Source organism: Danaus plexippus, chromosome Z (assembly GCF_018135715.1).
Source record: "Danaus plexippus chromosome Z, MEX_DaPlex, whole genome shotgun sequence".
Lineage (NCBI taxonomy): Eukaryota > Metazoa > Arthropoda > Insecta > Lepidoptera > Nymphalidae > Danaus > Danaus plexippus.
In genome coordinates, this window is record NC_083559.1 from 10,356,561 (window position 1) to 10,384,394 (window position 27,834).

At 30.5% G+C, this 27,834-nt stretch overlaps 1 protein-coding gene across 1 annotated transcript in view; it reads right to left on the reverse strand.

The window, feature by feature from the left end:
• The window catches only part of LOC116777930 (uncharacterized), a 67,341-nt gene extending 49,657 nt beyond the window's left edge, over nt 1–17,684 (reverse strand). Inside the window, exons 1-2 of the mRNA XM_032671742.2 lie at nt 17,537–17,684; nt 5,358–5,447 (exon numbers count right to left, since the gene is read on the reverse strand). Coding sequence (XP_032527633.1) covers nt 5,358–5,432 — 75 coding nt within the window. The 5' untranslated portion in view covers nt 5,433–5,447; nt 17,537–17,684. The remainder of the gene's footprint in view (nt 1–5,357; nt 5,448–17,536) is intronic.
• Between the last annotated feature and the right edge of the window lie 10,150 nt (nt 17,685–27,834).

Consider the following 27,834-nt stretch of genomic DNA (forward strand, 5'->3'; position numbering starts at 1 on the left):
TTCTTTTTGTTTTCAAATAAGTAAAAAATAAATAAAATTTTAAGTTTTAACTAGTACGCAAATAGTATTCAAGAAGAAAGGATTGAGTACAGACCAATTTGATATACCAAATTTAGCCTAAGCAATTCAATTAATTAATTAATTGCATTATTAAAAAGTATGTTATAAAGAATAATCTAGATGGAGATAGAATTAAAAAAGAAAAAGTAAAATTAAATTAAATTCTAGAAATATAATCTAGAAGTAGTCAAAACGGTTGTACAACTGTTAGAAAAAATATATAATTATTATGTCATAAAAAGTTTAATAATATAAAATGTTTTATGAAAATGTACTTTTAAATTTATTTATTTTAATATCATAATATAAAATTACGGTTAACGATTACTATATTTTTTACGGATTTTTTTAATATAACTAGTCGTTTTGGTTTGTAATTTTAATAACCTACACTAATTAAGATTCAACACAATAAAGATACTTAATGATAAATGAGCATAAACTAATATAGAATGGGATGTTTTGTTAATATCTATCGATAAGGGATAGTGTAAATATCATTATAATTTTGGTGAAGTTATTATTATTAGTGATGTAGGCTTAATTATTTAGTTTTGTTTTAGTTAGTCATACAGCTATCTTATATTAGCATATTCAGTTGAGGATATTTTTCTTTTTTTATTCTGATCCAAATATAAACTTTTTCTACAAGGAACAAAACGCGGAGACAAAATTCAAATTTAACTCCGAGAGACAGTTGTCAACTATTAAGAGATTATACCATACCATTTACAGATTATACAAAATCTTATCCTTATGTATTATCGTAAAAATATAATGAATAAAAGTATACTATGCCATATAAAACGTTTTATTATTCGAATGTAATGTAGAATAGGAACCACCAACGCACATGGATATTTAAGTGAGCTCAAACTTCAATCTTTTGACGAGAGCCAAAAAATTAAAAGTAATGTTTATTATTATATTAAGCAAATTACTATTTGCTTAAATAGAATTTTCAACTGTAGGCTAATATGGCCTGGCCTATATTAAAAAAACATTCGTTTTTTTGTTTGAAATCTACATATAAACCCAGTCAATAAAATCAACTCCGAGCGATTCCCAATATTGACACGTTGTTTCTGATGTATAAAGTAAATCTATCTACTTTTTATTAGTCACGACTTTATTGGACCTTCTTATGTTGACAACAATTTGTTTTAAGTTCAATACCAAGGGTTAAAATTAATTCTGTAACATAAAATTATAGTTTATTTTTTTGATTGTATAATATTTTTATGTTTTTTGATTATTACTTTAAGTTAGTAAACATTAACCACTAGAGCCAATATGCATATATACTACTGATTTTATAGGATGTCGCTCATTTTTAATTTGAGATAAGTAATAACTATGGTTTTCAAGGAAAGTTACTACGGGCTCCGTTCGAAAAAAATATTAAGAAAAAACCTACGTAATTGTGCATTAAAATACTAACTACTAACTAATAATTCAAAAACTTTTAGTTACAATGTATGACTATTTCAAGGGTATTTAATATTGTAATTAACATCTTAGTAGATAAATTAATAAGCAACGAGAAAAAATGGGGGTATCGGTTCAAGTTTAATAATAAATACAAGGAATCCATTTTAGCCTTCGCTGATGATCTCGCAATACTGACACGTAACCCCAAACACTGTAAAGTACTATTAGATGAAGTGGATAAATTCTGTGAGTGGACCGATGGATTGAGGACAAAACCAAGTAAATGTCACTGTCTCTGTCTCGGTAGGCGGAATACAAGATACACCTCATACGATCCGGGTTTATCGTTAGGCAGTCAATGCATTTCTACGGTTACAGAAAATGCACCATTTAAATTTCTCGGTCGGAAGATTGATAATATAGGTCGTACTCCATCTTTAGAAGGTATAGTAGATAGCTTTTTAAACGATCTCAACAAGGTAGATAGCCAACAGATCAGAAACGTTAAAAAAGCTTGGATCTACGATAATTATCTAACTTCACGTTTTAATTGGCCTTTCCTCGTTTATGATTTTAATAAAACCCTTTTGTCAAAGTTAAATGCAGGCGTCATAAAGATGTTGAAGGTGTTACTCGGGCTGGCTCTAAATGCTGATCAGCTTTTTTCAGGGATCGGAAAAGTTTTGGGATGAGTCTAAAAAGGCCATCGGAGCTCTTTAAACATCTAAGAGTTTCCAAGAGATATATCCCGGGGCAATTCTATGATGAAGTCTTTACATTGCTCCTAAAAAACAAAGATGCCCCAGTCACGACTTCAATTCCATAAGCAGTTTATAATAAGAGCACAAATTAACAGTGTAGGGTTAGGATCAAGCAAGAAAGCCCAAGATACGAATATGTTGAAGTCTTTTATTCGGCGAGACGAGATATATAAGTATAAGATTCATGCAATTAGTTCAGAGATGCAGAACGAGTGGTTAGACATAGGAGATTTTTGCATCCCATTAGCACTAAAACGGTGCACCTTGATCGCTATTGATTGATCGCCAGTATTGCTGAAATTTTATTTCAATGCGTTACAAATGAATCTCCCTGATCAGAGTAATTTTGTAAGATGGGGTAAAGGTACTGAAAAAACCTGCTTTATCTGTGGGAAGGCAGTTGGAATTGCTAAGCATTTGCTGGTGGGATGTAAGGTACTCCTGGTTAGCATTCAATACTCGCGTCGTCACGATAGGGTTCTGGAAATCATACGTGAAACGTTTAGTCTTTCGGTAGCCAGAGCGCAAAGGGAAATAACCAAGAACAAGCTATCAGTAGGTTTTGTGAGAGAGGGCACTAAGGCTATAAAATCAAAAGTCAAGCCTTACTCCATCCTTAAAGCAGCTACGGATTGGACTATAATGATGGATACGTATGAAAAACAATACAAAATCCCCGAGGATATTTGTGCGTTCGCCTCCAGACCAGACGTATTTATGTATTCGCGAATTTTAAAGCGCGTTGTAATGATAGAGCATACGGTTCCTTGGGAAATCAACATCTCCAAAGACCATACCATCAAGGTCAACAAATATTACGAGCTCACTAACGAACTCACTCGAAAAAGGTTCTTCGTGGATTTATACGCGGTAGAAGTGGGGGCGAGAGGTATAACGGCTATATCTCTCTACAACCTACTTAAAGACTTGGGCCTGTCCAGAACTCACATCAATTCATTCTTGGAACGTGCTTCGAAGGCAGCCCTAGTAGGTTCTTTTCAAATTTGGTAAAGTAGGGAGAGGAGCTTGGACAGTGGAGGTGAGCGTTTAACGCGCGTTAGTTAGGGGGCCCTTAAACCTACACCTAGGTCGCAAGTCCCAGGCAATGTTGAAGCTCCTCTCCCTGCAACACAATGGACCCAGCACCCGCACGGCGAATCCATTGAATGCTAAGAGGTTTCGTCTCATTTAGTATTAAAATACAAATGTTATTTGTCTCAGATGAACAATAAGCGTTACACTGTAAGTTGATTACTTGCTGATTTTTTAAATTTACATATAGAGTAAATAAATCAACAATTTGTCATAAATATCTACTTATGTTTCAATTACTATTTAGATTTATGAAAATATAAACAAGAGCTGTAATAAAAGAATATTTTTATCTAATACTACTTATTCATGTTACAATATAATGTATTGTAACGAACTTAACACAGTTTATATAACGTAAAAGCGTTTTGTGAAATTTACTTATCCAGAAGCTCTACCCGCGTCTAATATAAGGCTGTGAAGAGGCGCTGTTTATATTTTTCTCATATATCAAATCATGGTAAAATAAAAATGAACCTTGTTGTTTCTGATTAGACACCTAATCATGACTAGATAAAGTAAACCGCTCACAGAACGAAACTGAATTAACACTAGGAAATCTTTTTTTTTTACATTTTCATTTAGCCAAACTTGCCGTTCTTATGCTAGAATATTATTAAATAGAGCTAGAGATCTATGTCATTCTGTAATAAAAACATTTTGACAATTTGCCACTGCAGGATTTGCACTTGATCAATGTTTGCTTTCTTTTTTTTTTTTGTGATTTCTTCTTTTCCAATTTATTACTATTACTACTTTATTCTTTATGGTATACCAAAATACGAAAAAAAAAACAGATAATAAAATGACAAAAAAAAATATATAAAAAGTATACGAAATTAAAAGCAGTCTTGTTTTATGGTGACTTCTTTCAGACAACCTTAGAAATTTAGAAATTTTATATTGTACTAAAATTTAAAAATAAACATACGGAGTCTATAAAAAAATAATCGGCACAGTGAAAAAACTCGATATGTATCCATGACAGATTCTTGTTAAAAATAAAAAAAATACTTATCATTATTATAGATGCTCATAAGAAGCGGAATTCTTATTTTTTATAACTTTTTAATAAGTTATAATCCCTAATTGGATGATGATAATGATAACTATGCATTCAACTAAAGCTAACAAGCAAAACAAGTATTTAAATCAAATTCTTACAGTGAACACTATTTCATTAAGAATAGCAAGCTGTAAGTAAAGTAGAAAGTCCTTTTTGTTCTTGTCACGAATAAACGAGCAGTGAAATAGATTTAAAAACATCCAATGAAACAACATCCAATGAAATAGATTTAAAAACACACTTTTTTATATTGTATCCGAACAGCAGTTTTTCTACCATTGAAAAATTCCAGAAACTGTACATACAAGCACAATGGCCCCCAAGTTGCTTAAAAGGTTTATGTTCTAAGTACTATTTTCAAATCCTCACTAATACCTATCTGAGTTGAAATTTCCTTTTAAAAACAGAATAGATTTTTAATGCTTTCAATTTTTAATTCTCTATATGTTGTCTTAGATCTTATTACTTACACATTCACATTCACGACCAACGATGAATGTCTTAATGACTTCCATATCGCTAAGGATTTATTCTTTTCGTAATTGTTATTAATAAATTATATTATAATAAATTCTTAATTTAGAAGCTAGGTTCAGTGAACATTTTAAATGAACAGACGCTTCTGTACTGCTACCTCTCGCATTTACGGCTCCTAAACCCTGTTATGAAAAAGATTTGTGAAACGAATAGTTATATATTACTTTAATACATCCGGGTTTATATGATAATAAAGGAGGCTGTTCAGTTTCAGCTCTTTCTATGTAACAATCTCTATTGTTCGTTATTTTGTACCCTCAATGATTATAGTTCCTGGCCTCAACACATCTGCAACTTCATATACATATAGATTCATAAGTGCTATGATGAAGAGTGGATCGGAAAGTCTGTTTTGGTATAACAGATTAATTTCAATAATTAAAAAAAGCTAATAGTGCTTTATATCTCACCATGGTATAAAGAGCAGCGGCGTAACATCCTCGACGGAGGCTCCGCCAGCAGCAACACGACTGTATGATGGGCATATTGTCGGCTTCTCGCTGCAACAATAAAATCTTCATTTGAACAATGTAATATCTTATATCAAATAACTAAAACGGAGATCTGCTCTGGTCTAATATTTTATGTGTTTGTGTGTGTGAGCGTTAATATTATATGAGATTTATTTATATCTCATGTATTATTGTAATGTCTATGTCAATACTGTGTTGTTTGTTCAATTGCGCACATTCTACTTTATATTCTGGTCAATTAAATAGAACAAAAAAAAAAAAAAATACATAAAACAGTCCGAAATTAATTTTCTTACTATTACAGAGTGCTCAATAGTCTATTTAACTGTAATTAAATTTATCATTTATTAATTTGGTTATATAAGCATAATATCTAAATTAGAGTATCACAAAAATTCACATTATTTTATAACCAGATTAAAATCAAAGAGATCTGAAAAGTAATTAAATTTGTCTTATATACGGTTAAGACTGAATTTAAGATTGAGTTTGAACGTTTAGTAATCTAAATGTTCATAAACTAATTCTAGTTAAAAAAAATGGAGTTAATTTTCTTCGCTTTTTATTGAAATTTGTTTAAATTTAACATACATATTTTCTCTTAATCATTCCTGACTCGATAGAAGCTTACATTTCCCATTAATTCAAAATAATGATTCCTAACAGCTGTAACATTCACAAATATTACATTTATTTCTATTCGAGGCTAAATTGTATCTATTTTTTGGTTTTTGATAAAACGCAAACACGTTTTTCATATAAATTTTGACCCCAAAAGGTTTCTAAGCGAGCTGGAGTAGGTATTATTTAAAAAATGTGTTTCCCTGAAAAGCGCTCGAAGGCCTTTATTTAATTTTCTGATGGCTTCTTTATCTTCCTCTTTACCAGTAACGTGACATATTTTCCATACAGATTTAAAACAAAAACTAACTCACTGACTCTTCATTGCTTATTTTATTAATAACTACTGTAACCTGTGGTTTTAACTAATTATATTTAGTAATTTTAGAGCATTCAAAAACCTCAAATTTAATAAAAATGAAGGGAACATTCAGTACTTAAGTAATTTTTGCTTGAATTCTTTTGTAAATTTTTAATAAAGTTAAATTTTAATTTCCATGTACGGTAAGTAACGAAACTTAACTAAGAATTTAAGCCCGCTTTTAACTGACAAGCATGATCACGCATGCATTTTACGATCACTTTTAAATCTGCTTCACTCAAGGCACAAAATATATTACTTTTGATATTCAACATTCCTAGTTTTGATATTCTATTTTTGAATTGTAATATCAATTTAATTAATGTATTCTAAAGTTAATAAGTCTGAGCTTAAATTACTTAAATACTTGATCCAACTTAAGCAAAATTTCACTCCGCTTTGAATGCAGAATATCGTAAAATTTGTTTTAGTCGCAGTTACGATTTAATACATTCTTTAGTAAATTATGTACATGTTTGTTTAACCGAAGTATAAATTTGAGTTTCAAAATACGTAGAATGAGTACAGAAAACAAGTACAACTGAATTATTTACAAACGTTATATGACTCCAAATCTTTTGAACACTAATTCGTTCTTTATTCCTTTGAATTATATGACAAGGTCCTACATACAAAGCCTGTTCAAAAAGTGTCGTGATGTATCACATTCTTTTTTATTTTTTATATATTACATTATTTTACATGCAACATACTCGTCCCACCATTTTTCATTTCTAAAAGCACTTAAAAAATATTTTTTGTAATCTTGTTCAGCGCCTCTGCCGATACTAGGTGGCTATTTCTATTGGAACGATTGATTTATAGTTTCTAAATCTTATTATAATTCCATGACCTGTCATCAGATACAATCCTCTAGAACAAATTTTGGGTCTTTGCAGACAGAATTTAAAGGTAGTTTAGCAATCAAAAGTCGAAAATTTTATCAATTTTGAAATGACTTTTAAGAGGACCAAATCACTGATAACAATCGAATGACAGGAGACAGTCGATATATTTATGTCCTCATCAACTTCTGCAATAGGATTAGCCAACATTACTTTCTTCACTTAAACAATATTTTCGTCTGTTCATTTAAATGAAACTAATATATTTCGGATATACTACGCGGATTTTATTATTTTAAAAACTACATGCTCCCGACGTTTCGGTTACTTTTCAGCAACCGTGATCACGGTAAAAATGTTAGTTTCATTTAAATGAATAAAACTCGCGAAAGTCTTAGATCTCATTATTTTCGTCTGTTGTTGACATCCTCGGGTTTCCCACATGCCGTTTTCGTTGATACCGTTACCATTCTCTGACAACATATTATAACATCAACACATGTTTGCTTCGGCCGAGATACCTTCACATAAGTCACAATGAACATGTCTGTACACAAAATTTTGTTTATAATAAGTAGGCACACCCCACAGATACTACTAGGTTTCTTATCATAAGAATTTCGATAATATTTGAACATAGCATGGATAAACCAAATGCGAAAGGGGAATTAAGTCTTACAACGCACTTTCTGGGAAGAAAACTATTTCAGCTACGAACGGCAATATCCATCCAGAATTCTGTAAATACAAAGATACATCTACGTTCTTATATATAATTTGAATTATAATATTTATTATGAGAAAGTTAATTCTAAAAACTCATTGCACTAGAAGAATCGAAATGAGTTATTTAAAAAAATTTGTCAATCCGTAAAGAAAGTTCACTTATGATGAACAACCAACACCGCAACTTTCTATGATTTTAAGTTTGATTTCAAAAACCATATCAAGATATATGCAATACTACGCCCCTTTAAATAAATTACTCACTAAAACCTCATTTCCAACACAGGAAATAATTTAGAATTAAAAAAAATTGTTTACTTGGGTAAACTTAAATAACAAATTTAAAAATATAATTATAAAAATACTGTTTTTGCATTCAAATCACAAGAGCAAAATTATTATATACAATCTGAAGTTAAATGCTCATCCGAAGTAGCCGCGTAAGCGATATTAATATCCGATAGTAATTTATTAAAGAGGGTGTCAGAAATATTCACATTCATAATAAAAATGGTTTGTAGATGTATTGCAACGAAATTGTTTTCTTTGGCGCTCAGACTAATATTTTCCTCGGCAATATTTAATATGTTTAGGGGATACTAACGCGCGGAATTGCCCGACCTGATTGAATAATAGTCAACATGTCTAGGGATGGCAATTATATTAAAAATTTGTTTAGAATAATCTTCTTATTTTACAATAAAATGAAAGTTTGTTTTTGGATAAAATGCTTATTTAGTTGCAGTATAAAAACGTTACGTTCAATGACAGTACAATTCCGAAACTATAACATATGATTTAGATTTTTTTAAATAGTATTTAGTACTATAAAACATCGTTAACATTACTCGGATATTATAATATAACGATGTTTTGTAATCTAAACTGGATAAAGATAATGTAATCCTAGATAGTTACGTCAATCACTGCCAATTATTGATAAGTCCATGAATAATCCACCTTTTACCATATTTGCAGGATACTCAACTAATAACTACAAAAAAAAAATATAGAGAGTATTTGAAATTTGAAGCATGGTCGATGGCAGCCCTATTAGTTATCCTGTGTGAGAACATACCGAAGTGATTAATAAGCGAATGGGATTATTTTACGAATAACACAAATAAACTTTTTAATGTATGAGCATTTCAATAGGTCGTCGTTACTTCCGAGAATAACATTTTTAGGGCGTTTTAAGTACAATACAAACATGCACAACAAACAAATGTATATAAATTATTTAAAAATATAAACTGATTTACCCACTGACACTTTCCGAGTTACCAAAAAATATATATTCGCAGATAAAAATTAATTTTTAAACCCGGTCACATATAACATAAAAAATAGGATAGAATAAACGTGATGTTTCTTTCGTTGCACTTGTGTTATTTTAAGAACAACATTATAAATTCTTCAGTTTGTATTGCGAAGGAATTGTCTACAATTAATTCTAAGTTGGACCGCAGTAATTAAAATTTAAAAGAATTTTTTATCATATTTCATTCTCTTGTAAATGAGGTTTGTGTTCAATAATGAATTTAAATATAAAAAATATATGTTATTTTACATAACTTTAAGATTGTATACTTAACAAAGGACACCTTATTCGCAGGTCAACTAGACAACTTTATTTATAACTTACTCGACTACTCGTACTATCTAACAACTAGTAAAATTTTAATTGGCTGTGGTCGTTGCGCAAGCAGCTTTTTTTGGTAACACAGTTACCTGTTAAGGTGTAGAAATTAAATTAGAATTCTCCTGTTACATTCGGTAAAATAATCAACATTTATAGTAGGGTATGTAAGTAGTACCCAGGGTAGGGTAAAAGAATATATTTTAATACGTAAATAGAGTTTTGTTTAAATAATTCACAATTATGCATCACGCAGGTCATTTAAAAGAATTCAGTGCCAAGATATTTGAAGCAAATGAGAAAACGATCTACATACTCTGGAAGAAAATTTAAGTGAAATTTCATTGTAACGAGAATATTGTGTTAGTGAATTTACAACTCCTTTCTAATTCCAGAAATAATGAAAAGTATCTTTGGATTTTGAAGGAGGTATAAATAAAAGTTTATTTTCACTACAGATATTTTCCATCATATTCGATAATATTCAGAATCCCAAAGCAAGTGAGTGGTACAAATATTTTAAAGATGGAATGTCAGTTTTACAGCCAGATACTTGACTTAGAATAATGGTTAGAGGGACGCAAACTTTAATTTATATAGTTGGGTTTCAAAAAGTCTGAATGGATTTCTTATGCTAAAACTAAAAAAGTAGAATTATCAATAAACAGGATAGTTTGTTTTTTATTAATATCAAATTTGTTTAAATTGTTATTAAAAAAAGAGATAAATATGAAAATGTACTGAAAAATGAAAAGACATCAAAATATCTTCTAGGAAAATGGCTTTAGCCTTAAAGGTAGTGCACGGTGAAACCTTTTACGTGGGGTTGTTTTATTTCGCCACTTCTTTTAGGAATGCAAATATTATATCAGGATAATCTATACATAATAATCAATAATTTTCTTTATTGTGAATTTCTTAAAAACTCATATATTACTTAATAAAGTGATTTAAAAAACTGTTTTATGAATATTGAAACACGGAAATTATTTAGATGGTTATAAATAATGTGTACTCAAATAAATTTTTAAAAAGTACAGATTTTTTTTAGACTTCAATAAGTTTTTAATAGGTGACACTTTTTATTGTATTGATAACATATCATACCACATATCTCTTATCAAATATTCATGTAATCCTGCTAATAATATAGGCAAGTACGAAAGTTTGTGAGGATGTAACTTTCACCTAAAAACTATTCAATGGATTATAATTAATCCCGGAATTCCGTGTAGTAGCCGAGGGATTAAGGCATTACAGTTGTATTGTATTTATGTCACGTGGCACAGACTACAAGTTTAACTAAAAGTTGGGTACTATATCTCTTGTATTAACATAGTTTATACATTTCTTTCTAAAAACAACTCCAATATTCACGAGCGAAGCCACGGGCAAAAACCAATCTGCTTATAAACTAATGTTTGGAATTGTATTTCAAAGTGAACAGACCAAATATTCTCTCCAAAAATGAGAGTGCTTTTCACTATAAGGGAATTTCTCAATGTAAATCGAAAGGACGGTCGATACAAATTTAACAGCCAGATGTAGACGGTGAATATTTAAAATGTCTAACTTTTGCCTTCAGTTTTACAAATGTTGGTATTCACGGGATAAGTAGCACATGTCCCCATCCACGAAAGTTTTCTAGATTCATTTAGAAAAAAAGCTATTATATACACTAATCGTGTTATATATATATGTACTATACTTCAACAAACTTCAATGAAATTACAAATTACAGCATAATTTAGGTAATAAAAAATTATTTTATACAAAACATTTGAAACCACTTCACTATAGTTACTTATAAGGATAGTATATAAAAGTAAACTGCTACATTACCCAGCTAAATTAATTTCAAATATAATTAAGACCGGGTAAGACGTGTTTTCGAGGCGTCGACAAAGAACGTTAAACAGTACAGTTACAGTGATGACTTCTAACATTGTTCTAAATATTTTAACTTAAATATTAAACATAAATTAACTTTAATCATATATTTTTTTTCATACACACTCTTATATATGTATATGTATGTACCCCATAGGATTTGAATAACACCTTAGAACCTTGATAGACTAAAAGAAAAATCTAGTATAATTGTTAATAGACATTACACTGATTTAAAAGTGCTATTGAATATAAATAGTTGACACATTGTAGTACATTCGTCACTTAAGAAGATAATGGACCAGTTCAGTCTGAACGTAACAGTGCAAGAGTAAGATAATAGTGAGGAGGACTTTATTATTGCTACTAATGGCCTGGGTTAATATACAATGTAGGCACTAAAGGGCGAGGTGGTTCCGACACACTTCAATATCACGTAATTACCAATAAAAAGAGTTATTTTATATTTGCAGTGTTGTGTATAATATATTTGCCATTAAAAACATTCACTAATTTCTTTAATTCAACCTTATATCTCAATATGATCAGATTTAACCTACACAAAGTGGGGACCTAGGTACTTCACGGGCACTTGTATTTGGAAGCAGTATTGATGTTACAACGATAAATTTTTATAATGGTAAAATTTATATTTGATGAAATTTAGACCAAGCGTTAATTTGACTTAATAATAAAAAAAAAACAATAAAGACACTTCTCCTATGGAATGCTGTTCTTTTAGCTACTTAGTTATTCATTAGTATGTGTATGCCTATTAATTGTTTGTATTTGGTGAAGACCGCTAATTAAAACAGGTTGACACTTCAAACAGACAAGTATCTGACGACAAGTACCAACCCTCGACCTTCGCACAAATCAATCCTTGTAATATAAATAACAATCTATGGAAATCTAATTTTTATTATAAAGACCTATTTGTGAAGGATAAATTAGCATTGTCTGTAATTTATTCTCCTCTCCCCCCCTTAATTCCGCCCCAATAAGTTATCCGTTATGTATTGCATAAAATATTTTTTTAAGTAGCTCATCAGAAAAATCATCCTATTTGTAATTACAACTTTAAAAATATAAAAATATCTTTAATTAAACATGTATTTGTGGGAAGGGATCCCAAACGAGTGAATTAAATTATTTCAAATAAAATCAATAGAATTTTTACACATAAAACAGTAATTTTTGTTTCATGGAAGGCTCTATGAATATCGAAGTCACGATGCAATATAATAAACGATAGCTGGACAAAGCGCTTTTCATTCATTTAAATATAAAATTAATGTTTTACTGCCGGTTTAAGTGATGTCTGCAATACATAAAATTATATGAAATGTAAGGAATTCACCTAAAAATTTGCTTCGGAACAGAAAAGAATTTTTCAATTACAAATTTCTTAATATTATAATATCTGATATATATTGTAAAGTTATCCTTTAATACGAGTATTGTAATATATTCTGAGAATGATATTTCAAAACACTAAAATTTTCTAACATTTAACAGATGAATTCATTATATTTTAGTAAACAGGATGAAGTCTCCAATAAGATTAAGTGATTTGTACGAAATGATTATTGACATAGTCACTGTATTATGTTCCCATACACATAGTAACATGTTATAACGATCGAAAACGGTCTTCGGTAATAAATTAAACGCTTGCTTGTCAACAGTCCTGATCTCTTTCGGTTTAAATTCAAAATTGTAGGTCGATTTATATTTACCCTCTTCGCGATAATGTCCCCCTCCTTTGCCTTTTTTACTCTTCCCCTAAGTGTTAAATTGAGTTTCGTTTCGACTTAACCCCACTCTAACAATAATATAATCGCTGATTTTTCACAATATAGGTTATCAGATTTTAAATCGCAAATAAGATGACAATAATGTTCGACATTATAATTTTAATGTTCACATTAATCTAATATAAAAGTCTCGTAGCACATAAAAGACAAATGTAGTCATTGTAATTCAAATCCCTTGATACGTACAAAGGAGTCATTCAGACCACATTCACAAAACTTTCAACCTTTCACCTTGAAATTGTACGCAGTTATGTGTGTCAGAAGCCTATTTTTTGTCTTTGTCTTGTACCAACGAGTAGCGCAGCTGTTTCTGTCCTCGCTCCCCTTAAAACTCACAGCCCCATAACGTAAGCCATACGAAGCACGAGTTCCCCTAAGATAATAAACACACTGGGTTTTATGTGGAAACTTCTGAAATTGTGAAGTTATAAACAACTAAACAACTTTAATAGATTATAATAGAAATTTGTAACGCAATCGAGTTCCTATGACTTATTTTAAAACACCTATTTAAAAGTAAATTTTATATCAATGCTGAGTAATTTTTTTTTATTTTATACATAAAATTTTACGTATAATATTAAGGTCTGATATAACCAATTTCTTTGGCAACCATCCAGTGATGAAGGTCCCGGATATTCGTTGAACTTGCATTAGATTAGGGAAAATAGGTCTGTATAGAATAACTTTTAAGGAATATTATATAAAAATTATTAAAGTTACATGTTCGTGTTCTTAAAATACCGCTACATATTATCTAATCTATGTCGTAGCGGAGTAGACCTACACCGTAGTTTTTAACTACAGATAAACTGTTTAACATTTTTTCCCCAAATATACATGTACTTTATAATTTTATAACGGCAATATTCATTGTGAAGGAAACATGTGCTTCTAAGCATACTTATTCAGGTCATTTAATAAGATTTTAAAAAGTATAAATCTATATTTATAATAACTATTAAGTAAACCCTTCCTCATAGACTTTACGATTCCAATTCTTGTTTAATCGGAAAACAACACGTTTTCCTAATTCTTTCAAAATCGTCCAGAAGATTTCCTCACGGGGTGTCTTGCCTTATATATAAATATTTTACGTATTTTTACTAACACAGAGAATCGAAGAAATGAACATTCAAACATCGGCAAATATTAACTACTACGTAGAATTGAATTGTGTTACCCATTAAAAAGATCCAATCAATACATAACAAATTTGGAAGTGACCAAAATTGTATATAGAAATCAAAAAAAATTGTATATCAAGCGACAACTTAACCTTTGAACTAATTATATTTTATTGACAGAATTGAATATTTAATTTCTGTTTAATAGGAACTAATTAACAATATCGTTTGAAACTATTGTTACTTTTAATTATTGAAAATTAAAGTACAGAAGGATAAAAATATTAAACGACGGAGATAGAAAATGTAAGTACCGAAAGTGATATGAATATACTTTATTACATTCAGTTTGATACATCATTAAACTTACACTAATTTTACCGAAATCGCTTGCGACCTTAATAACAAGCACCTCATATTCAATAGTTTCCTTTAATTTTTATATCTAGATATACATTGACAAATTCAATAAACGAACATCACTGCTGAGTGTAAGTTTTTGTACAGTTGTACGTAGAGCACGCCGCAAACTGCTTAATCAAAACGAACAGCTGAAGACGAACGGTAACACGTTCCAAACGTTCCTACACATATTGTCAGTAGATTTCGGTTCGATATTCTACCATTGTAATATATTACGCTGTGTTCGAATTAGAATTTGTCATACGAAATACAGTTTTATTTCGTTTTCAGCGAGCTACTTCATGAATTCAACGATATTTAACGCATGTGTATGTTATAGAAAGTTTAATAAAACATTTTTTATAATGTCAATCATAGATTGTTATTAAACAAAAATAATTATTAATGGCATTTTTCATAACGCATATTGCCATACTAAGGGCTCTACTTGAGATATTTATCTGAGATTTCCATGATACTAGGTATTATACATTTTTTTTAGTAGAACTTTGAGACAATATTATAAAATATATGGTTGCTTTGAACATATTAACATAAATCTAATACGATTTAGAGGATTTGTTAATATTTATCGGGGTGAAAAGCCCTCGCCTTAGTTCTCGGTCATTCACCCCAAATGCCAATCTCACCTGACACTAGTTCATTTTACTTAATAATCCTTAAATGCGTATAATAAATTTATTAAGTTTTTGTTATTATTTTTATTCTGCTAACATGTTCTTATATTTTAAATATATCGGCGTTATAGAATAAATAAAATATAAAAGTTAATACTAAGCAACAAAAATTAAATAAAAATCAAACCACAAAAATATACGTACTAATGTAATCTAGACACGGTCTACAAAAGCTGAAGTATCAAAATAATTGATAGAAATGGAAAAAATAAAACAAATAGAAAGTAGCCGCAAAATATTAAATAAAATCGCAGTATAAATGTACTCGCAAAACAAACGATAAAGGTGACCTAATAATCTGATGTAATTTAATAAATGACGATGGTAATAAAAAACAAGCAAATTACGAAAAATTTCTTCCACTTAGGGATTTTTAAAACATAAAACCTGTCGTTGCTAAGCTCTATGCCTTTGGTCATAATAATTTATTAAAGCCCCAATCGCCTCCCGAATACAGGCAGATATATAATTTATACGCCATTCGACACTGAAGAAAATTCACGTCGAATAAACGTTCAGTAACTTACCGTATAAAGGTAAGACATAACATAAATTAGAATTGAACAAATAACATTTAGAATAAAGGAATCTTGCGTTCATGATAAAATATAGGTAATTTTAGTAAAATTTCAAAACAGTGTGTAGCATACCAACTAAGCTAAAAAAAGATCCCCAATAAATAGTTAAAATATAAAACTAATAAAATATGATATACAAATTGTAATTTTAATACAAATACTGTATACTATATGAGAGCTACTATACTACTATAAAGACTGAGCTAATATATTATAGTTTAACCATTTACTTTATTTACGACGTCTTATAAACTCAATATTTTGCAGTTGTTATGAAAAAAATAATAATATTGAAACGTAAAACAGATATTCAGGTAAATTATTACAGGACGAAATACACACGATCATTTTGTTATTTGCTACGATATTCAGCTCGTGTTAATTTTGATATGCTCTTGTAAGTGTGGTTTAAAAAATGTATGTATGTATGTATGTTGTTTCCGTGTCTGTCTGTTTGTTTGTTTAAGCCGAACTCAAGAACATTAGAATGCATATAGGTTCCTGTCTACCTGCATTCTAACTTGGTAATCAACAACAACTAAGTTTCGGTTTACTAATACCAGGACATAAGTTACTTTTTGGCAGAGAATGGAAATGTAAGATAGAATTTGTTTGAAATAGTTTTTTTTTACAATTATATCGACTATACGTAAGAGTTAAAAAATTTATTTTGAAAACCAATTTGTACTGAATAGGCCTTTTATAAATATAAAAAAATTGTATTTATAAAATACAATTTAATGTTGATCTAATTTATATAAAATATGTATATCTCAAGTCTGTTTCAGCAAATCCATGTCATATTTTTATATAAAAAAGGTAAAAATTCCCAGATCTTTTTAATTCTTATAAAGTTCCTTTGATAAATTTTATTTTAAGACTAGGAAACAAACAAATAGATATCGCTGAAAAAAATATATTCCTAAGAGTTTTATTTAAAAAAAGTCTAATTATATTTCGTTTGAAGATTTTGTTACTTATTTTTGTGTGAAATAAAATTGAATTTGATTTTCTCGCACCCTGATTATCATAAGTTATTTTATATAAAAGCTTTAATTAACAAATTTTTCATCTACATGAGACACGAAGTAAAATGACACAAAATTCTATAAAAGCTGAAATATATTCATAAATAATAGTATTAAGACAAAAAAATGTTAAACTTTTAAATAACAGGAATCCAATCTAACAGGAAGTCCTCATCCTAAGTAACTGTTCAGACAAATTTCAAATCATTTTGAGTAGCATCACTCCATCAAATTTGGTTAAGTGTTTTAATTAAATTGAAAAAAATATCAAGTAGGCTTCGAAATGTTAAATTAAATAAACAGCACAATGCTTTTATCCTACTTCAAATAAACTCGAATAACGTATATTTTCAAAATCATATATGTATATTTATTATTACTTACCTTTATCACAAAATCACTTTAAACTCATAATTAAGTTTTTTATTTCATGTCCAAAGTTTATCATTAAAAAACCGATGGTATTTTTTTCGACGTTCTCGCGTGTGTGCACGATTTCAGGGGCTAGAGGTGTACGACCTCACTGTTCAGATTCCGGCGCTGGACTGACACTTGCCTTACCCACGGTTTCCAAGTTCTCGGCTGTAGTGACGTACGCATTTTTATATCATTCACAGACCCCCGGTGTGGAGACTCCCTCACGCACCTATTTTATTTGTGTTTTATTCCCTCCTCTTTTAATATACACGTGAATACTATTACAGTATTTATTACTTAAGAAATGTACATCTGATGTGATTAAGAATTTAATTCCTAATTACGTTTTTAAAAAAAACGTAAACTTTTTTTTGTGTTTTTACACTGCTATAAAATTCGTGATACACTTTAGTTTGAGTTTTATATTAATTTTACATAAAAGCAACTGAACTAGAGACACTATGATATGCTTGAAAATTGCATGGTATCTTTTCTTAAAATGTCCAATTATCTACCATATAATCCCAACTCTATTCGTAAAGATACCGGCCCATTATTCCTTCATCCCTCACGGGAGGAACGGCTGTCGGCTTTGGATATACAATTGTATATATCCCATACTCCTTTCGCTGATCAAATGAAAAGCGACCTTACACCTCTTACAAATGTTGTTTAAAATAGTGAATTTCACTGAACCAAAAAACCTTTATGATAAAAGTGTAAATAATGAAAGGACGATTTATTAACCCGCCGTGGGTAACGAACCATCGCACTGTGGTCTACTTTAATGGGTTAACCCATAACACAACCCTACTTTTGGAACCACACGGTAATTAGGTAAAATATTATTCGTCTAAAGCATAAATGTTGTTGTCATTTGTAAAATTTTTATAAAAATTACAAAAATCCATTTCGTGGGAAGCAGCGCATAGCTTTTTTTTATATCTTACCGATACCGCATCAGTTAAAATTATGTATATCTATCAATACGAGTACATATTATAAAACAAAGTCCCTCACCGCGTCTGTCTGTCTCTCTGTTCGCGATAAACGGAAAAACCGATGCACCGATGATCAAACAGTTATCACCACTCGATAGCGTGATTCTCGAGGAAAATTTTGGTATATAATTTGGTAAGTTTTTGTATTTACTTTTGTGTACATTAACGATATTTGTTGAAGATGTCGGGAAAACGTGAGCCGTCTGAGAGCTTTTAACGTAAACGCTGCCTAAAGTCTTTGCGATATAACAAACTAATATATGATGAAATTGTGTATCTTATATAGGTCTACAGAAAAGTTCGCGGTGGCATATGTCTATACCTTAAGGATCACACACTATATCCATTTTACAACACACTATATCCATTTTTAAAAATTTGCATTTCTAAAGCGTTTATTGGAAAGCTATTTACATAAATACGGTATTAAGTCTTATCAAAATAAATTACTTTGTTTTCAAGCCTACATCAGTATCTGTAAAATACTTTTCAAATCATTTAAATCGGGCGTACCACGTGAAAGTTATCATAATATAAGTTTAATAATTCTCATAAATAGGCTATCTTATATTTTTTGTAAAGAGCGCGTGCTAAGCCGGGGCTGGTACCTAGTGAGGTATAATATATTATTGATAATGTATTAATATTACGTCATTTATGAAATTCCTTAATTTTCAGTATTGTTTTTTATCCTATAAATAGAAAAACTTAAAAGAGGACGTCTTTTCCTTTCCTATTAATTTTACCATTGTAGTAAGAGAACTTGTTCCGACAGAAAAGCATCACATTTGAGCGAGTTTTTTATTTCTCGAAACTTCCTTTATCTGGTGCTTTCAGTATAATTAGTCTATCTATTATATATTTGACATCTAGATTTAAAGCTTTTCAAGTTAAACCATAAAAAATATTAAAATTGTCATTTTATTTGGGATGTGATCCTTTTTTAAATTTGCAATCTGTATGATAAGAATTTGCATTATTTGTTTGAGGTTGAATTAATTAAGAATCATAAAATATCAGAGAATGTAAATTATGATCTAAAGATAATCAACCAGAAAAGATTTGAACCTTAAAATAAAACTATTAAACAACTCCATAAAAGATGACTAAGGTTTGCTTCAGTAAGACAAATTAAAAAAATTATTAAGATAATCATGTTGGGACAGACAAAGTTCACGACATCCGAGTTGACCTACTTCAAATTCATTCATCTTAAAATGACAACAAATACAAAAAGTTCGCTCAAAATTTTATATACTATAAATATACTATGTATTTGTATCCAGATGTACACCTGTCTGAAAATAATTTTACAAATAGATCCCGCTATTAGTTTTTATTAAGGTGATAGAGGGCAAATAACGTCTCGTCTTCTCCTATTTTTGAAGAAACTTTTTTATAATTGATGCCTGATAATGCTTTTGAAAAATAGATTGAGGATAGAGATATTTTTAATGTAGTACAGACAATGATGTTGCACTTTCCCAAAAATAAGAATTTGTTCTAAGAGACGGAATTTTCCATTTTCAACAAAATTTTCAAGTCTAAACTGACTTGCAAGTACTTTGTTGCACTCTATTATCTACCATGTACTATGTTGTTGTTGAAATAAGCTTTCGCTAAAGTATTTTTTTAACTATGCCAACAGCTAGTAGCCTTTGAACGCAGTTACGGGAAAATTACCACGCTACGAGAAAATTTATTTAAGGTTCATTATCAAGAGGGGTAAGCCACCTTGATTAATTAAACCACACAAGCAAGTCTTTACAAATTTTTTTTTGTGAAAGGGGCAAAAGAGCAAACGACCAACCTGATTAGAAGAAATGAGATCTAAGATTTTCGCGAGTATTCATTTAAATGAAACTAGTATTATTCGGATTTACTACGCGGATTTTTTTTTTTCAATTTTTTTTTCAATTTTTTTCAAATTTCAATTCGTGAGGCTATTGAAATTAAAAAACATCCCAATTTCAATAGAGAAGATGGCTGGAATCTATCAAACACCTGGGACCCCGTTCTTAAAAATATAAAATCCCATGTCCGAAACCACACCGCAGGACCTCAAGACACCGTGAGCGCATTCTGCCGGCATCCAGAGCGGTACGCCAGAAAATTAATAAATCGATGGCGGTAGATGATAAATAACAAGGACCAACTGACAGACATTCACACCTCGTCTGCCCGTAATCACGGTTGCTGCAAAGTAACCGAAACGTCGGGATTATGTAGTTTTTAAATTAAAAAATCCGCGTAGTAAATCCGAATAATACTAGTTTCATCTGATTAGAAGCAGTCATCGTAACCCAGGGATAGCTGCTATGTAAGAGTTTCTGTGGATATCTTGCCAGCCTTGATTGTCAAAGAAGTACCTGAACAAGTGATGTTTGATAAACTCAATGTTGTAGCTCTCTGGGAAAACCTCGGGCAGAAGATCGCTCCACATCCTGCACGTACCTGGAAGTAATAACCGCAATACAAGTATAGTCTTGCAATTAAATGCATCCACGTGATGTAGATGAAATCTGACCCTATGGCGATAAGTGTGATGATACAAGTTCAGGAGAACACTTCATACATACAATAGCTGGGATACAATCTTGACTGATGGATTTCTTCACATCGAGGCATTTATAAGGGATTCATAGAGAAACGGCAACCGGCTCTCTCACTCATGGGACGAAACGCAGCCATTAAAGGCTACTTCACGCCGATATTCTGTGACAGGGTGGTACTTCCCCGGTCGAGCCAGCCCATGTTCGATCTGTAGTAACATGACTACAGCTAGGCGCTACCACCTACAGAGTTTTCATTTAGTTAAGACTCTTTGTTAAGAGTCGAATTAGATGCAACAAGAATGTACAGATTGAGCCAGTGATCTATCAGGGATGTGCAAGGACAATAAAGAGGGCGTAGAGAAATTGCCTTGCTCCGCTTTAGATCAAAAGCAACGAGTTCCCGAGAGGGCATCCGATAGTCTGCATCCGATAGTCACTAATTCTGCGTACGTGCTCCTCCTTTGATCTTGCAAGACCTGAAAGCAGCGTTATAACTCTTTTTCGAATTCGGAGGTCTCTGGATGTTTTGCAGCTGCTGCTGCAGCTCAAACTGTATATTTCAGCTAATTCGAACGTTACGCTCTTTCACAAGACTGACTACCTGTGCGAATAAAGGAGCTGGGAATGAAAGATTAGATTACCTGCAGAGTAGTATCCGCAACAACGTTCGTGCAGATTGAAGGCACTTTCAAAGAAAGATAGAGCTGCCTCTAGGGCTACGATTCTCACAATACTGCCATAAAGGATGCCTCCCAGGTGGGCTCTCTGGGTGTGTACCAGACAGTGGTCAGATGACCCAATGGCTGCATGGACGGACACCTGATAGCAGTCCTCCAGTAATAAGTGCTCATGTCTGTAACCGGGGTAATGCAGATACTGGTATCGCCAGGACTGGATATTTGTGAATCCATCAGAAATAACAACGACGGCTTTACCTTTTCTAGATGATGATTGACGGCATTAAGATTGAATAGTCTTAATTGGAATAGTTTTGGAATATCACGCAATCTCTTATAGTCAACTATAAAAATAGAACTATAAAATCCTTTAAAAACTTCTGTTGAAAACATTGGCGGCACCATACTACCAGCGGTACTAAATATAGTTTAGAGTAACCTAAGAAGACAAGATAAGCATTCAACTATTTTAATGATATCTAAGATTTTCGCTTGTATTCATTTAAATAAAACTAAGATTTTATGATATACTTCGCATGTTTTATGATTTTAAAACTATTTATTTCAACGTTTCGGTTACTTTGCAGCAATTGGATTATATCAGAACTATGTACATTTAAAATTATTAAGTATTTTTTTGTTTTTGGACCTCTATCAACCCTATTACTATCATCTACGCCATCGCTGGTATCATAACGGATTTTCTCAAGAGTCGTACAAGTTCCAAATTCTTCATTGAGTCCATTTATGATTGAGCAAAGTTAAATTTTATTTAGATATTTTTTTACGTTAACTTTTTTGGAACTAATGCATATTCTTAACAAGTAGCTTCTAGAGAAATTTACAACAAAAGACTTTTGTCAAATCTCTTCTTTCAAAATCAACTGCACTGATTTGTTCCAGTTACTCGATTTCTATACTTTTTATAAAAAAAATTACTCCACGTTCGTATTTCAGTCTTCTTTCTTTCCTGAGAACTGTCAAAGCTGCAAGCTTAGAATTTGTGCATTTGAAACCACCTTATTGGGAATAAGACCAGGGTAGGTATATAGAGAAATATAACACTTTAAAATTTTTAGTTTGGGTCCTTTTTCCTTTGTTTTATACATAGAATCATAATGTTTTAATTCGGCTTCAGATTCAGAGGTCTTTAGACAAATTGTAAACAGTCTATCGATCTAATAACAATATTTGAAGATCGATGCCATTTTGTCTCAAGATTTTATCTCTTTTAATCTATGCGTGTATTTATTTCTTGATTGCATATCAAACTATTAGTATCGATCAAAAATATTGTTAAATAATGTTACTAAATTTAACAATGAACCTTATGTACCTACATAACAATTGGTTTTGGACAAAATAGTTTCGAGGCGAAAAAAATAGTTTTTTGAAGTTTTCACAGCAGCTCCTGTCTTTGCAGTAACAAAAATAAGGTAGCCGACGTGGTGGTCCATCTGGGAATCCTAGAGCAACCATCTCTATTGATAGTTATATTTCTCGCCAATTTTTGCCATTGAACCATTTACTCTGGTATAACGATGCCCAATACTGTCCAAGTATATGTATATAAAAAAAACCTTTACTTTTATACCTTTCTCCATTTTCCGACCCTAATTACAGAATATTTGCTGGTGTGGAATTTTTCCGGCCTAATTGTATCACATTAGCATTTTGCACTCTTTTTATACATTCAGAATTAGATTAGATTATTCCGAGTATAGTCTGCACATACTTCAAATTCAAATTCAATTGAGATAGTATAATACATTCTAATTGAAAGATTAGCTGTCTAGTTTATGAATCAGACTGAAATTAGTAAACGATGAGGTTTTTCTGGAAATCTAACAGTTTTTACTAGAACTTCTTTATACAAAGAGCAAAGTCTAAAATGAATTAGGCTAAAAATTCCACTGACCGAAATAGCACTACTTGACTGACAGAATGACATTGTGAAGTCTATGAAATTTTTGACATATATATATATATATAAATAGTAAAACTTTTAACCATATTAAAAACTTAGATACAATGTACCAACGCATCAAATATAACGGTTTTATTATTAAGGTAATAACCCACTATTAGTAAATGTATGCATTGTCTACAAAGTCCACACAAGCCTACAATATGTATTTTTAAATTTATATCCATAACTTTTTCACTTTCCTTTTTCAGGATTTGCACTAATATATACTTTCAAATTTTTATTTCCGTTGTATATGTGCATATAATTTTTTAGCACTTATTTAAACAAGAGTTGATCGTAAAATCTGCTTAAAACATTAATTGTAAAATACTTTCAAACACTTGCATACAATGTAAATAAAATTTATTACGTAAAAGTAATCGTGTTTCATAAGCATCCGACCTCCTTCGTACTTTAATTTTATTTACTACTTTCATTATTTGAATATCCTATTCTCCATCGTAAAACACACTTGGAAGTGACCATACCTTCCTTTTATTTTTACTGCAACATAGCTACAAACGAAACTCGACTCTAATTATACTCAACCTTAAATAGTTATTTGGCAAGAGGTACGAAAACAGCTTTTGCGGCAATGAGAGAGAGTGGGTTACTAACAACACGTTAACAAAGTGGGGTTTTGTACCTCCTCCGACAATTCCAATATTCCAGTAGGTGCTTTTAAATGTTTTAAAGTGCACAGCAGAGCTTGTATTGGTTTAAATGAATGATTTTTCTCAATAATTCTCCCATTCATTTGTAAACCGAGTATAAATACCACATAAAATTATGGTCTTCTATTGAAATGTAATAGCTATGCATTCCTCGTTAGATGCTATATATAATTAATATTTTAATATTTATATAATCATTATAGGAATAATCACATTCAATTCTTTATTTTAATTTGTTGGATAATTTTGTTTATTCGTTTAAAATAATCAAAATAATTCTATAAATCAGCGTGTATCAAAACGGTAACAAGCTACAACTATTATTGCATTCTTTCTATTTCCTATATCCTAAGCCAGTACTTAAGTACGCAGTCCCCGAGAAATATTTTTTAATATATAAGACAATTTTAACAGCAAAAGACTTTGGGCTTCGATGAACTCTTTTCCTTCAGAACTTTCAGAAGGTTCTCAAATTTTTATTTTATATAAATAAAATCTGTCGTTTCTGAAAATATTTTTCATTACATGCTAATTATGTAAAAACATACAAAAGAATAGAAAGCTTTAAGAGTTGTATATTTTTTTTTTAATCTGGATATTTTAAGTGAAAATTGTTTCATGAAAAATGTTTTTCTAAATAATATGACACCCTGTTACAATAATTAATCTTAATTCTCGTTAAATAATGTAATAATATATAAATTTAGTTAAAAACAACGTACGTGCAGCATACTTTACTTTGGAGTTCGGTTTGAGTACACCATAAGGGTTTAAACATGCTCCCATTTTTGTATTTTTATATAATAACTATTTTTAAAGTTAAAAATGTTTGGAGTCTTTAATATTTAATTCACAGTAACAAAATTGAGCGAGTAAGTATGTAACTACGGAAATATTCTATCTGCGTATTATGATAAAAGGGTCTCTTTTGTACTGATGTCAACCCTGGACCAAAGTCTCCAACGTGATCAGACTTCATAATACAAAACAATTAATAGGAATATTGTTTCCCATATATATTCTCAATATTAATTTGCTGTTCACAAAGGATTGACTAATAAAAAAATATATCATTTTAAACATATTATCTTTATTATAAATAATCATAGTAAAAATATATAAAATGATTAATTTTTTGACGATGTATAAAAAAATTAAAAAAATGAGCAACTAAGAATGTAATTATTAAAAATATCATGCTATTACAAAAGTTCCACTTTTGTTGTTATGTTAAAGTATCTCACAATCAGTACATGGCTCATAGTTATATATTAACTGACAAACTATATTAGGATATTTATAGAAAGAGTAAAATTTTAAAAACTTTTAAATTTCCTAAAGGGATTCTGAAGGACTAAAATAATGTTTTATTTAGTTCAATTAAAATAACAAATTCAAAAGTAGAAATATATGTTATTTAACAATTTCTTGTGTAAACATTTAAAAAAAACTTACGAGTATTTATTAAGCTCCATATGTATATCGCCACGTTTCCACTTCTTTACTGTATCAGTAATTTCGAGCAGATAAGTTGAAATTGTCTTAATTTTTGTCATCTACCGACAACGATTCCTTAATTTGCTTCACGCAGAATGCTTTAAATGTGACAGTGGAGTCTCGGGCAAGGGTTTTAAATTTTTAAAGGGGTAATTCCAAGTGTTATACAATTGCAAGCTTATCTAGGTATATATTTGTCTTTATGAGCCAGGATCTATAGTATATATCAATGGATGTAATTGCTTGACTTGTCTATCGTGCGTTCACACGCTGCTGACTTCATCACATGCCTATGTTTAATATCCGATATATGTTACCTTACCGTACATTACCCTTTTTCCGAGGATGCTCATCGTTTATCCAAATACTAGTCACGGTCACAATTAAGTTTATCACCCGTTTGTCGTTAAGGCATGATACTCTAAATTGGATACAATAATATTTTAATTTTTTGCGCTTCTCGTATTGTTTTAAATGAAACTTTCTTCAAAAAGGTCCCTATTCTGTCAGTACCATCCTGCAAATATGGTGATATGGCAGGTTTTTACTCGGATCTAGGTAGATTCAGAGTCCTGAGGAACCTGGGACGATACGAGCGAGTTTATAGATATCGGCCTTTATATGTTCAGCATAACAAAGGTTTTGGGCCCTCTGAGACAAATATTTGCCAACGATAGCTAAATGGCTGCGGCGATGTATAAGGGTACGTATTAGCATGTATGGGGTTCCTTTATTCCCACAGTCAGGGTTCCTAAGTACCGGCTTGTATAGAAAAACTAAATTACATATTATTTATATATTATTCTTTATTTCAACTTTAAAAATTATTTATTACAATTATTTTCAAGGTTCTTTAAACTTTAGCTTATAATAGAGTTTATCAGTAAAAAATCTAATTGAATACTATTTTTACAGTGTACTTATTTTATAGATAATAATTAATGACTACAATATAAAACGTTAGCATGAAAAAGATCTACCAAAAAAAATATTGTTTTATGTTTAATCATGACACATTTAAAAGCTTTAATATTGGCATTTAACAATAACATTATCCTGTTGGTTGTTAACCAAGGAGTGTATAAGCTGTGAACTTTAATGAGTAGAAATTAATATTGTGACGTCACACGCAATCGGGTTTGTTCGGAAACTATCGGTATGTTTTCACGAATAATACTATTAAACAGCCCAATTGTATTAATGAATGAATTAATTTTTTTATGAGCTCCTAAAAACAAGGGTGCATACCTATTTCTCTTTTTTTATGAGAAGCTGTATTCAATATAACAAATTAAATCAATTGTTTAATTTGAGGTTTTCGCCCGTTCCTAATGTGTGTGCCAATGCCACGTATAGTGGAGAAGACACGAAATAGATTGTTTAGTATAATGGGTTCACTTTAACATTTTCGACTGAGGTCCCAGTGATGAGTTTATTAGTATGTATTTGCAAAACAACAGTCAGTAAACCAAAGTTTTATCTAAATTTAGTCAATCTAACAAGTTTAAACTAAATGCCTTGTTATTTCTATTAGATAAAAGATAAATTGTGTTTATTTACATACATAGATATATTTATTGTCATTTAATAAAAAAGTACCTACTTTTTTTTAAGTTATACTAATTTAACTTGTATTTTAAACGTCTCCATTAACACAGCTTTCTCATGTATCTACATTATACAATCTTCATAATACGCAGACATATTATGGCTTAATCACTTACATATAAGAAGTCTCTAGGCTCTAGAGTCTAGTCTCTCGTCTCTGGAAGACGTGACTCCTTAAGACGCAGGTAGTTATAATTTAATGTAAATTTTTTATCAATATTCTATGCAATATATTTTGTCGATATTCGGCTTCTATTTTCGTCCTGCAGTGTACCGTGTTATGA